The following is a 13,659-nucleotide window of genomic DNA, read 5'->3' as shown; positions in this document are numbered from 1 at the left end:
ACGTAACACATGGCTAAAAAAATATTTCAAGCTTAAAAAATCATTAACACAATGGCTATCAATGGTACATGTACATGCCACTTTATTGTGCTTCAGTTCTTGCACATCCTGTTTTCATTTTGCACACCCAGAGCCTAGTTTCTGGCTATGCCACTGGGGTACTATAGACATTATAATCGATTATTAAATTCAGTAATTGATGTTAAAAATTCCCATCTTTGTATCAATGCACCCCTACTATTTTACTATTAAGCTTCAATAAATCAAAATTTGTCATTTTATTTGGGTGTGCCGGCTAAAGTGTTGGGTGGCATTTGCACACCCTTGGCTATGCCACTGCTTAAAATATGAAGCCCTTTGGTTAATAGACAAACACACCATTTTATAGTTTGGCAACCATGAAGAGAATTTATTGCAATCATCCAAACATTCAACCACCCAGAATAAAATTACACCACTCTAGGGCATAACCAGATGAAACTCTATATAGACAACCTCCAAAACTCATTGTGGGTTGGTCAGCATGTTGTAATTAAGACTTACACACAGCAGATTTTATTACGTTGAAATGGATTGTGTTGAAGTTAAATTATTGCAGTTAAATGGTAATATTTGTTTAACCCCCAGAATGTTTTTTTGTTTTTATAGGTCTACAAATGACACCTCAGAAACAAATCCGAAGCAAAAAAAAAACTAAATTAAGATAAAATACATGAGGACATTTAAAGAACAAAAATGGACTACAAAACAAAGAATCTACTAATATTTTGTAAGCAACATTACAAGCAATATTACACTTCTAAAATGTACACAAAAATTGAAAAACATTAAAAAATAATTAGTTAATAGAGTATCCCATTAGTAGGCAAAACATCTGTTGACTCCATCAATGTCTCCGTTAAATCTCAGTAAAACACTGCTGGGTGAATTTTAAATGCATACTAGTCATTATCTGGTAAGCAAATTCAAAACACCCAGCTTCTCTAGTTTGGTCCTGACTATGCTTGCCCAACCCTTATTGGCCAGTGGGTTTCTAGGAGACGGATGCATGATTCCTTCAACTTTTACCATGATACCTGCATCAGAGAGGGCACGTCGAGCCCGTTGCTCAGAAACTTTGCCCACGCCGATCACCATGGAGACACCCAATGCAGTGACTACCTGACACAAGGCACTATCACAGCAGGATAGCAGCGCATCACGCTCCATAGCAGGAAGTTCAGGTGGGGTGAGGTTCTTGCCCGACTCACTCATAAAGATGAGTGGGCACAAGTTGTGCACAAAACAGTGGCAAAAGAAGTTGTGAGGTTCACCACAGAGCTCTTGGAAAAAGCCCCAGAAACGGGCTCCACTCACTTCACTATGAGTACAGTCGAGACCTGTGATTCGTCGCTTGGGGTGCTCTTCAGCTGGGCGCCCAACCTGTCCCGTGATCTTCAACCAATTACGAACTGCTTTCACCTCACCAAACGGAACCTTGTTAATACAAAAGATATAGAGATTTAATTGTTTTTTTTAATACATGCTTTAAACAAAAATGCTAACAATGTATTTTTTGTAGTAACAAAAACTGTAATAACTATGGTATTTTGGCAGAAACTAAAGCTACCATGGTAATTTTTTGTAATCATCTGCTGATATTAGATGATGTCATCTGTGACTGTCAACTGAATTACCTCCTGTGTGTTGTTTTAGATAATACTAAAGACTGCAACTTCTCAACAACAGGCTTTCTGCTATACACAAAACAGTAAGGGCTGAGTCAATGTTATTTCTTTACCCACAGACCCACCACCTTTAGCCTTATAGAACGCAACAGTTGAGGTTCTAGAAATAAAGTCCCATTCATTCTCTCCATAGGCAAATTGATTTTAACAATAAAATTTAAAGACAGACCTGTAAAAAAAATAAAACTTAACAAAAGTTCAGATTACTAGTTTTGTTTTGTTGGTTGAGTGAAAATTCATTAAAAAGTAGTTTTAATACATTTCTTCACCCTAACCAAAGTTATTTTATTTTTATTTTTTTTATGACAAGGACGAGTTTTGTGAAAAAGTGAATTCCAAAAATGTCAAAAAACATTTTGTTATAAGTAAAGTCAATCTCTTTTACTTTGCTGTTATATTATATGGAATGTTTTCCCTGCTGCAAAGACCAGCTTAACCAGCATACAATTCTCATGCCAGTCTAGGTTGGTTAATGCTGGTAAGTGCTGGTTTAGTCTGGTATGTCTGGTTGGCCAGCATAGCCATGTTGTTCACCAGCAAAGTTTTGCTGGTCAGACTGTATGGATTTTCTGGTAATACTGGTTAACCAAGGACATATGCTGATTAAGCTAGTCAAACACCAGCACACCGGCATCCCATGTTGTGGACCAGCATTCAAAACACAACATGCTAATAACCAGCTAGACATGGCAGACATAAATTATAATTAAATAATTATAATTAAAATAATAAAAAAAGATTAAATATATATATATATAAGGTACTGTGCAAAAGTCTAAGACACATAAGATGTTTCACAAAAGCATTTGTCTTAAGATGGTTATTTATATCTTCAGCTTTAGTGTGTCAATAGGAAATATAAATGTTGGACTCCCAAACTTTACTTTTGCAAATAGAAAAGATTAGAATAGAAGAACAGGGAGCCCTGCAACAGATGTCATGGCCCCCACAAAGCCCCTCACTGAACATCGTGTCAGTCTGAGATTACATAAAGAGACAGAAGCAATTGAGACATCCTAAATAGATAGAAGAACTGTGGTGAATTCTCCAAGAAGCTTGGAACATCCTATCTGCCAACAACCAAGAAAAACTGTGTCCAGGTGTACCTAGGAGAACTGATGCTGTTTTAAAGGCAAAGGTGGTCACACCGAATATTTATTTAGCTTTTTTATGTTTACAGGACTTTGTATGAAATTAAGTGATAAATGAAAACTATTTATATCATTGTTTTTGAAGACATCCTCACTATGCAACATTTTTCACAAGTGCCTAAAACTTTTGCACAGTACTGTATATATATATATTATATATACACTGAACAAAATTATAAACACAACACTTTTGTTTTTGCCCCCATTTTTCATGAGCTGAACTCAAAGATCTAAGACTTTTTCTATGTACACAAAAGGCCTATTTCTCTCAAATATTGTTCACAAATCTGTCTAAATCTGTGTTAGTGAGCACGTCTCCTTTGCCGAGATACTCCATCCACCTCACAGGTGTGGCATATCAAGATGCTGATTAGACAGCATGATTATTGCACAGGTGTGCCTTAGGCTGTCCACAATAAAAGGCCACTCTAAAATGTGCAGTTTTACTGTATTGGGGGGGTCCGGGGGGGTCCGGAAACCAGTCAGTGTGACCACCATTTGCCTCTCGCAGTGCAACACATCTCCTTCGCATAGAGTTGATCAGGTTGTTGATTGTGGCCTGTGGAATGTTGGTCCACTCCTCTTCAATGGCTGTGCGAAGTTGCTGGATATTGGCAGGAACTGGAACATGCTGTCGTATACGCCGATCCAGAGCATCCCAAACATGCTCAATGGGTGACATGTCCGGAGAGTATGCTGGCCATGCAAGAACTGGGATGTTTTCAGTTTCCAGGAATTGTGTACAGATCCTTGCAACATGGGGCCGTGCATTATCATGCTGCAACATGAGGTGATGGTCGTGGATGAATGGCACAAAAATGGGCCTCAGGATCTCGTCACGGTATCTCTGTGCATTCAAAATGACATCAATAAAATGCACCTGTGTTCGTTGTCCATAACATACGCCTGCCCATACCATAACCCCACTGCCACCATGGGCCACTCGATCCACAACGTTGACATCAGCAAACCGCTCACCCACACGACGCCATACACGCTGTCTGCCATCTGCCCTGTACAGTGAAAACCAGGATTCATCCGTGAAGAGAACACCTCTCCAAAGTCCCAGACGCCATCGAATGTGAGCATTTCCCCACTCAAGTCGGTTACGACGACAAACTGCAGTCAGGTCGAGACCCCGATGAGGACGACAAGCATGCAGATGAGCTTCCCTGAGACGGTTTCTGACAGTTTGTGCAGAAATTCTTTGGTTATGCAAACCGATTGTTGCAGCAGCTGTCCGGGTGGCTGGTCTCAGACGATCTTGGAGGTGAAGATGCTGGATGTGGAAGTCCTGGGCTGATGTGGTTACACGTGGTCTGCGGTTGTGAGGCCGGTTGAATGTACTGCCAAATTCTCTGAAACGCCTTTGGAGACAGCTTATGGTAGAGAAATGAACATTCAATTCACGGGCAACAGCTCTGGTGGACATTCCTGCAGTCAGCATGCCAACTGCACGCTCCCTCAAAACTTGTGACATCTGTGGCATTGTGCTGTGTGATAAAACTGCACATTTTAGAGTGGCCTTTTGTTGTGGCCAGCCTAAGGCACACCTGTGCAATAATCATGCTGTCTAATCAGCATCTTGATATGCCACACCTGTGAGGTGGATGGAGTATCTCGGCAAAGGAGAAGTTCTCACTAACACAGATTTAGACAGATTTGTGAACAATATTTGAGAGAAATAGGCCTTTTGTGTACATAGAAAAAGTCTTAGATCTTTGAGTTCAGCTCATGAAAAATGGGGGCAAAAACAAAAGTGTTGCGTTTATAATTTTGTTCAGTGTATATTATATATAAATCTAGATTATCTAATCAGCCAATCGTGTGGCAGCAGTGCAATGCATAAAATCATTCAGATATGAGTCAGAATGGGGAAAAAATGTGATCTCAGTGATTTCGACCATGGCATGATGATCTTGGTCTTTTTTAAGAATAAGGGAAATAACAGCTGGACGTAAGGTATGGGGGAGGATGCAGGATTTAGATGATTCATTAAATATGTTCAAAACTTGTTCAAGAGGAGAAAATTATTTAGGAAAGCCATGGGCACTTTCCATTCTGCATCTAGCTTAATGTAGTTTTCTAGAGTGAGGGGTTCTTCCAGTTTAGAAATGATATCAGAATCAATACAAGGAATATCTAAAGAATGAAAAAAAAAAAAAAAAAAACTGTAAAAATCAGTCACAACCGCTGTATTCTCAGCCCTTTTTGTGTGATTCGTGGATGACCATATCCCCCACATTCAGAAACAGTGAAAACAAAGTGTGACAGGCTGCCATCTCTGCCCCGGGACCAGGGACATATTAACCACCGGGCCGATTGGGCCATTGCCCAGGGGCCTCTAAACCCAAAGGGCCCTGAGCTCTAAATCACTTATTTATTTATTTTGAGATACCTATAATAAATCCACGTAAATTTCAGCCTTATGTGAAATACTATTTGTTCGGCCGAATGCGTGCTGGACGACAGCAGCGTGAGTACAGGCACTCGAGTGTGCGCTCATGGAATCTCCGTCTCACAGGTGCAGCACGTTTATTTGAAGAACTACAGAGAACAGCGTCTGATTTGCAAAACGCTTCCAAACACAAAGATACAGTGCAGTTTACCCTTGCTGTGTACAAAGCTGATGGTTTAAATTCATATATGCTACAGAATTCGTGCAACAGTATAGAGGACTTTAAAATGTTTAAGTCCTGCATGCATTTAATGTTTAATGATATAACGAGTAAGGTGCCTTAATACCCTACATACGTGCATGGTAACCTTTTGTAATATTTGGTTAACCGCGAGAGTTCACGAACGGTTATTGTATTATTTGTCGGGAATCGGGACTCAGGAATAAAGAACGTTTATTGCCATGGATGCATCAAACACAGTCTCAGATAGCAGGGAATAAAGTGCACAGCGAGCTATGAGCCTAAATAGCACAATACATAGATCTTCAAATGATAAAGTCACATTAAAGTCGAACAAAAATAATCACTGTCACTGCCTGCAACATAATAGGCCTATTCTTAATATATGGAAAATGTGTAATTCTGCCCAGGCAGGTCCACTTTCCATGAGGCAGCAGACGATACGGATTATAGGACTTCCTCTGGATGCTTTGATTTTTAAATGATTCAGCATTTAATTTGAGTAATCATTGTCTGCAAATCAAAGCAAAAGGGAAAAAATATTGGCTCACCATTTATCAAGCACTGAAACTTTGCCAGGTAACAGTCACATTAACTCCAGAATGTTGATTTGTGACACCAGCGCTGAAAAAGCTTGATGCAGCACAACAAATGCATACAAGTGAACGTCATGGAGGGCCTCCGTGGTGTACCGGCCAATGGGCCTCTCAGTTCTTAATCCGTCATTGCCCGGGATGGCTTTGGGTGCAAGGATACAGTGAGCTTGGGTGGTGAAGAAAGAACCTGAGAGCCGAGAAAATCGACAAGTAATTGGGAGAAGAATTTTGTTGGACAGGGACCCTTGATCAAGTCTGGTAAGCCCACAATATCAATGTTCTGGCATCGCCTATGACGCTCAAGGTCCGAGACTTTAGCCTTCAGCCACTCGTAATCTTTATGGAGCGCAGAACACGTGGCCTCAAGCTGCTCGAGATGCTGACCAACCTCCGTAGCTCTGGACTCGAGAGACACGATGAATTAATCGTGTTCTGCCACTGTAGATGGAATATTGTCCAGCTTGGTTAGCAAACTTTTGAAAAATGCTTTAAAGTCTGCGGTGAGAGAGGAGCTTATCATGCAGAGCACTAATCTTACCTGGCGTAATGCTGGCCCCAGGTGATAGAGTGCCTTTTCGGTCCTTTTCCAACTATTTGCCCTTCCCCTTAGACATTTTGATTAAGATTACAGTCAGGAAATTATTATCAACTGCTGCCTGGAGAAACTAAAATCGGTGAGGTTTGAAAAGTAAATTAAGAAATGTTAGCAGGAGTGAGCCAAGCACATGACTACTCAGGCACTATAACCGGATACCCATGATATGGTTATCTGAATGGTATTTTGTTTAACTGTGTGGTGAACTTCATAGCTTCTCTTTTTTACATAGTGATGATTTTGTTGATTGACACCGTTATTGAGGTTAACATGTTCAGTGTTAGACATTAGACATTTTGGTGTAAGATGTTGGGCCCTTTTTTAAGAGCCATACCTTAAGCATATCACTACACGATACGTCATCCTTGCAAAGTCCGTGGGCATGGCCATGAATTTTTTATATTTTAAGTCTAGGCACAAGTAGGTTGGCGAAATCGTGTGCGCAAATGGCTAATGGGCTGGCCCAAGTGCAATTTAATTCTGAAGTTCTTCTGCGGTTATAAGAATTTGGAAGTGTAAATGGGTTGTATGCAATGCAACCCCTGCTTTGTGAATGTATTGTCACCTGTGCTAATTTTAGACTTTGCGGTGAGATTAGACATGGTTCTCCAACGTCTTCGCGTAATGCCCCTTTTCTCAAGAAAATAGCGAATTGCACTTTGTGCCACTTTATTAACATTCTATTCACCCACTGTTTGTGCTCATACACCCACAGATAGAGCAAATACTCACACCCATGTCCACTTGCACTGGCACAAAAATATCAGTAAGAATTAGCTTAGTATTTACTGTTATACTGACGACTTACTGTCAGTCAGTAAAACTGTTATTTACATAAGTTAACATGAAAAAGTTAGGGGAAATTGGTACTAAACATTTTTTTTGGTGGGCAGGGTTATTTTTTTTTTCTTTATTGTTTAAAAATTGTTAATAGTACAATTTCCAGGCTGCAGAACTACATTATCCATGATCCAGCAAAGACAGATCCGCCAATCACAGAATTGTGGTCGCCAAAGTTTTGTAGTTTTAAAAGGGGGTGTGACAAAAAACAATTGAGAACCACTGTCTTAACTGAATTTATTCTTACATAGCACCTATCATGACAACCAAAATGGATCATGTGGAATCAGAATAAAGAATGACAATCTTCTTACCCCTGTTTGTGCCATGCCAAAAGGCCCTGGGTTCATGCCCAGAAAGAGAACACTCTGTCCTCCGCGACAGTACGTCTCCACATAACATTGATGTGTGTCCCAGGCATACTCAAGCGGATTATAAGTGTACCGCACTGGTTTTCCAAAGGACAGCGTCCGTAACCGTGCATTCAGTTCCAGCTCAGCCTGCAGGAATCTGGAAACAACTGTAGAGCTATTTAAACAATTTTCATCAGCCAGGCCGGGCAGAGCAGTGGCATCTTTTCCCTGTAAATCTTCTCTCTGTGATACATCTCCATTTTCCAACCTACAAATGAGAGATGTAAAAGAAATTCAAAATTGTCTCATTTATGTGGACCATTGGATGGCTACTTATACATACATTTATACCATAATCAGTTTTGACAGACTTAGAACAATAGCAGGCTTGTTCTAAAATCCTTTATCAGATGGGAAATTCTAAGACTTTACGTAGCTTAAAACAGCAATTCTTGAGGCCATCACCTGTATGTTGTACAGTAACTGGAGGCTAGATCATTTTACAGTGCAGCTGTTGTTGTACTGAACTGATCTGCAATCCTGCTTTATTAAAAGTAACCTGCTATAGATGTAATACCCTGGCCTGCAATTGTACCACACAATTCACCTTATTCAGCCCTGCCCCTTTTCAGCGTTCCGCGCTTCTGTGTTTTGTCTCTTAATCTCCAGTTTGCATTGAATCTACTGAAAGAGGCGATCAAAATGGATTATGCGTGTGAGCACAGAAAGTATTTTTCACCAAGAGTTGGTGGTGAGTCTAAACCACCCCTTTACTATGTTAAAATGCTAGTGAGGTGTTTTGCGGTCACTGTAAGTGTTCATTTTTCAGAGAGGAAATTGGATGTGGAAGATCACATTCGGACACTATGACATATTGCACTTTTTCATGATACAAGCATTTTATTGTTATACGTGTAATTATCCATATATTTGTAGGTTTTCCATGTGTTAATTTGTGAAGTGACAGCTCGTAACAGTGACAGCTTGTATTATTTCACATGCAGGTTCATAACATTAAAGGAAACATTGTACATTTTAAAATTAATTTGTCACCCAGGGGGCAATGGTCGGATATGTGAATGGCGAGCTCTGCGTACTTTGCTAGTTTTATTACTATTTGTGTCATTAACTGGTGAGATTCGATACACCCTGATTGATCGTAGTTAAGCAAAAGTGTGAAAGCCCCCTAGAGCAACACTGACGTGACAACATTTTGTCGCGGAAAGTGGTTTTGGCTATTCATGGCAAGACAGTCATACTTTGAGTCGGGGGACAAAGCAGGGAAGCTTTTGGCTAGATACATAAAGCAGAGAGAGTATTTTTCTACCATTCCCTCAGTTAAATCTGCTGGTGCTGAAATATTTACCTCGGCCATTGATATTAATAATGATTTTGAAGAATTTTATCTTGATCTTTATAGTTTCATGTCTTCGTCTACTGATGAAGATATTGGGAACTTTGTGGAACCATAAGAACTCCCTAAACTGATGACTGAGCAAAAAAAAATATCTTGATTCTGAGATAAACTTGGAGGAGCTTGGCAAAGTAATTAAGGCCTTGCCTACAGGCAAGGCTCCAGGGCCAGATGGCTTTGCCGCTGAATTTTTTAGATCTTATGCAACAGAACTGGCTCCACTTTTGTTAGAAGTTTATATGGAATCATTAAAGAATGGAAAGCTTCTGCCAACCATGACGCAAGCCCGGATCAGTCTGATTCTTAAAAAGGACAAAGATCCAAGTGAGTGTAAGAGTTACCGTCCAATTTCCCTGATCCAGCTAGACGAAAAATATTGTCAAAAATTCTGGCTGACCGATTAAGTAAAGTTATAACATCTCTTATACATATAGATCAGGTGGGGTTTATTCGGGGCCTCAGCTCTTCTGATAACATTAGGCATTTCATCAGTATCATGTGGTCAGTGGCAAATGATCAGACTCCGGTCACTGCCATCTCACTTGACGCCGAAAAGGCGTTTGATAAGGTGGAATGGGATTATCTTTTTAAGATTTTGGAAATATATGGGTTCGAGAAAACTTTTATTGGATGGATTAAGTTAATTTATAGACACCCTGTAGCGGCAGTACAAACAAACTGATTAATCTCAGCAAACAAGACAAACGTATTCATTCATAACTCTATTTTGCCTTTTGCCTTTGTGTGGAAAGATCATTGCTTATTACATTTCTGTCAAACAGAAAAGTCAAACAGAAAGAATCGTCATAATTTAATATTATATCATTACTTATTTAAGCAGTTCCAACGTGTCAAATTTTAGGTTCTTAATCTTGATCTCTCCATATAATGTATTTCCTTTCACTCCATCCTTATTTTCCTCCTTGATATTATTTCTCTCCACTCCATCCTTGCATTTGTGGGGACTCTGATTTGCTTCTGTAATTTGCTTTAAAGCTGTAATTCTTACTGCTCTGAAAGTGTAAAATTGTCAGGGCCCACTTCAATCTTATGATTATATGCAATGTTTTTCAGTTTATTCATTTTTTAAAATGGGGAATAAGTCTAAAATATAGTTATATTGGGCTTTATGATCTTAAAAATTACACCATGTCATGCCAATTAAAGACATTAAATTAGTAGTCTGAGTACTGACCCCCCCCCCCCAATTCCCAAATGCCCACCTATAATATCCCCCAGCCCACCCTAGCATAGCTGGCCCTGGTCAGAGGTGTGGTACAGAGATATTTTAATGACATTGTGTTCTTGTAGTTTCATGAGCACAGAGGCATAACAGTATGTCCACAGTGTGAACGTCTTGTGTATTTATGTATGAATTTCTCGTTTTAAAATCTCCCCGCCCTTCTTCCAGTTGTTATGACATCCAACAACACTTTAAAACACTCATAACTATTGGCAAATCTATAACCTGTAAATCCATTCCCCTAGCTAATTAAGCTTTGACATCACCACCCATGATATCTACGCTAGACCGTAAGTTCAAAGACAACATTTTCAAGATGGCTGCGCGCTTGTTTATCTGGCGCATATGATGAATATTTGAACGGTTGATAAATGCAATTATATGAAAGGGAAAGATAATAGACTACGCAGAACGGCAGCTGACTGCAAGTATGGTTTACTGAAACATAGCTCCCCTGCATATGCCATTTAAGATGTCTTTGAACTGCAGAGCACTTTTCATTGTGCAGTACAGCACCATTATACACAAAAAAACTGCACTTTTGCTGCACACATTATAGGAATACTGCAGGCAGCACACTACCGTTTTAATGTAGCTCATTTTTGTAAGGGGGCTGCTACATGAGTGCTATGAGAAAACATCTAAAATCGTCAAGCAATAGTACTCGTATAACGGCAATGGAATTCATCAGCTCTACAGGCTCTTTGTGAAGCCAAATTTTGTCCCACTGCAATGTCTAACTACTCGAACAGTTTTCGGATAGAACCCTCAACAAGCTTACTGAAGTTAAAGAGAATATAAAAACATGTAGCATATGTAAAAGATACTTATTTGTTTTTTATTCCACCTGAATACACTAAAAAAAAAGAATATGTACCATTCAACGACGTCTTTAGCTATTACTTTATCTCTCAGACAAATGCTGCCTGGATACAGCACTGAAAACGCAATACATCGAGTCCAAAACGAAGAAGGTTACATTGGTGCAAAATAACAAACAAACATTTTATAGTAGTGCTATTAAGAGGTTGTTTTATCATTTATTTGTGGTTTACCTCTCATTATCGGGTTGCGATTGCATGCTTCCAGATGGTTTTCCGGCAACAAAAGAGCGACCGGATTGCGTTGCATTTTGGGATCCGTAGTTTCTAGCGGGGTGATTCTACCGAAACGTCCACATTTCTGTCACAAGCATTAACAGAAAGCATACATTTTAAATACACTGTTTAGGCATAATTTATTTACATTCCTAAATAAAAATAAAAAATTTTTTGAACAACTATATCTATTTGAGCCATTAATAAGGCATTATTAAATTTTGATAAAATAAATGTTTACCCTATTTTGAGTAAAAAAATAAATAAAAAAATTCTCTCCCGTTTTAAATGTAATGATGTGTACCTCAATATCACATTTATTACATGGATGTCATAACTAAATGAAATTCTAAACAAATGTTATATGTACAGTGGATGATTTAAAAAAAAAAAAATTTTTAGGGGGGTGGTGTTGTCAAAGCTTTTTTTTTTTTTTTAATAATACTTATAGGTCATTGACAAATAAGGTTTTCCAACTTGTTAAAATGAGAAATCTTTTAAAAATCTAGTTTAAAACATGTGTCAAGTTCTCAGAAATGTAATCTTTGTGTCCAATTTTGTTTCAAACATTTTCTACAAAAAAATGTAAAACTTTAAAATTGTCATGTGGTGAACTATCAAGCAAAAAGTATAATACTTTCTTTGCACCTTGAATACATGATAGTATAAACAACTTTAAACACACTTTTAAGGTAATTTAAAAATATATATAAATATTAGTTTTCTCAGGGTTACACCACATGACTTGAACAAAATGTGCCTTTTCATAAAAATGTCAAAATAGATAACATATGTTTTGTTTTGTTTTTTAAACTTCACACTCAGTCTTGAGGGGCTAAAAGTTTCTGCTGTTTTATAGTTTTTATGGTCAACATAACGGACGAACTAAAAAAAAAGTTGTTCTACACTCAAAAGCGTTTTATGGGCGAAACCCTGAAATTGTTTGAGTTAAAAATATGTACACGTTGTAAATACACTTTTCATAGCATTATCTTACATTCTGTGCTCTTTTTTCAAAGAAGGACAAAGGATTTCCTTTTACTGTTCTCTTGGCCATTTTTGAAAGTGCGCGAAACTTTCATGTGAACACTAGGAAGGAAAAATCAACCCAGTGTTTTCAGAATACCGGTGTCTTTTCGCAGTGTAGAGAGAGCTCTCGCGCTCAAATTTGCCAGATTGCATGACTAAACCGTCACCCTGTCAGAATATTTTTAAACTGTACAAGTGTCAAGATTGAGGGGTTTCACCTATAGAAATCTGGCAACCTCACACATATCAAAATATAATTCTGACCGGCAAATCGCCATTATTTAAAGTCTGTTATTTATCAAACGTAGATGCATGATTAGTTATAAGTAATACATGAAACAATTAATCTAAAGGGGATGGTAAGGAGAGATGGTGGTTTTACAAGGGGGATGCGTTTTGGTATTTCTTGCAAAAAGGGGGATGCCATCCCCTCGCATCCCCTCTCAACTCGAGCCCTGTGTATATGATTAAAATGTTGTCCCCTGGAGGCATGTCACTGGTGTTACAGTACCTCGTTTAAAAAAAAAAAAAAAAAAAAAAAAACTTATTTGGAAAAAAATATCTAGATTTTGACATCATTTACTACATCCTGCATCCATGCTGATGTTAAGTTTTCTGTCCCTTTTTAATTATCAGAAATTTCCTCATTTGTTCCATAATTTAATTTGAGACTTTTAGATGACATCCCTGGTATGACCTATTTTATTATAAGGGAAAACATATATATATATATATATATATATATATATATATATATATATATATATATATATATATAAAATACAAATTGATTAAATGACATGCTTTAGATATAAGTATATTAAACTATATTATGCATAAAATAGCAATTATTAATACACATTTAATGATTATAACTTTGTCAACGTGTCTTTGTCATTGTTTTTTTAGTCAGGTGTATGGCCAAATGGTAGCCTATAAAGTTTCTTCTGGCAAGATCTAGAGACGCTGTTAATT

At 38.2% G+C, this 13,659-nt stretch overlaps 1 protein-coding gene across 1 annotated transcript; it reads right to left on the bottom strand.

The window, feature by feature from the left end:
• Positions 1-373: 373 nt before the first annotated feature.
• Positions 374-11,694, bottom strand: smug1 (single-strand-selective monofunctional uracil-DNA glycosylase 1). The gene is made up of 3 exons (XM_051672372.1): positions 11,614-11,694; positions 7,863-8,169; positions 374-1,476 (listed from the first exon to the last, which is right to left on the bottom strand). The coding sequence occupies exons 1-3, from the start codon at positions 11,637-11,639 to the stop codon at positions 949-951; spliced, it is 861 nt and encodes a 286-aa protein (XP_051528332.1). The 5' UTR covers positions 11,640-11,694; the 3' UTR covers positions 374-948.
• Between the last annotated feature and the right edge of the window lie 1,965 nt (positions 11,695-13,659).

This window comes from Myxocyprinus asiaticus, chromosome 35 (genome assembly GCF_019703515.2).
Source record: "Myxocyprinus asiaticus isolate MX2 ecotype Aquarium Trade chromosome 35, UBuf_Myxa_2, whole genome shotgun sequence".
In the NCBI taxonomy this organism is placed as follows: Eukaryota; Metazoa; Chordata; class Actinopteri; order Cypriniformes; family Catostomidae; genus Myxocyprinus; species Myxocyprinus asiaticus.
The sequence above is the reverse complement of the archived record's forward strand: the minus strand, read 5'-3'. Positions and strand labels throughout refer to the sequence as shown.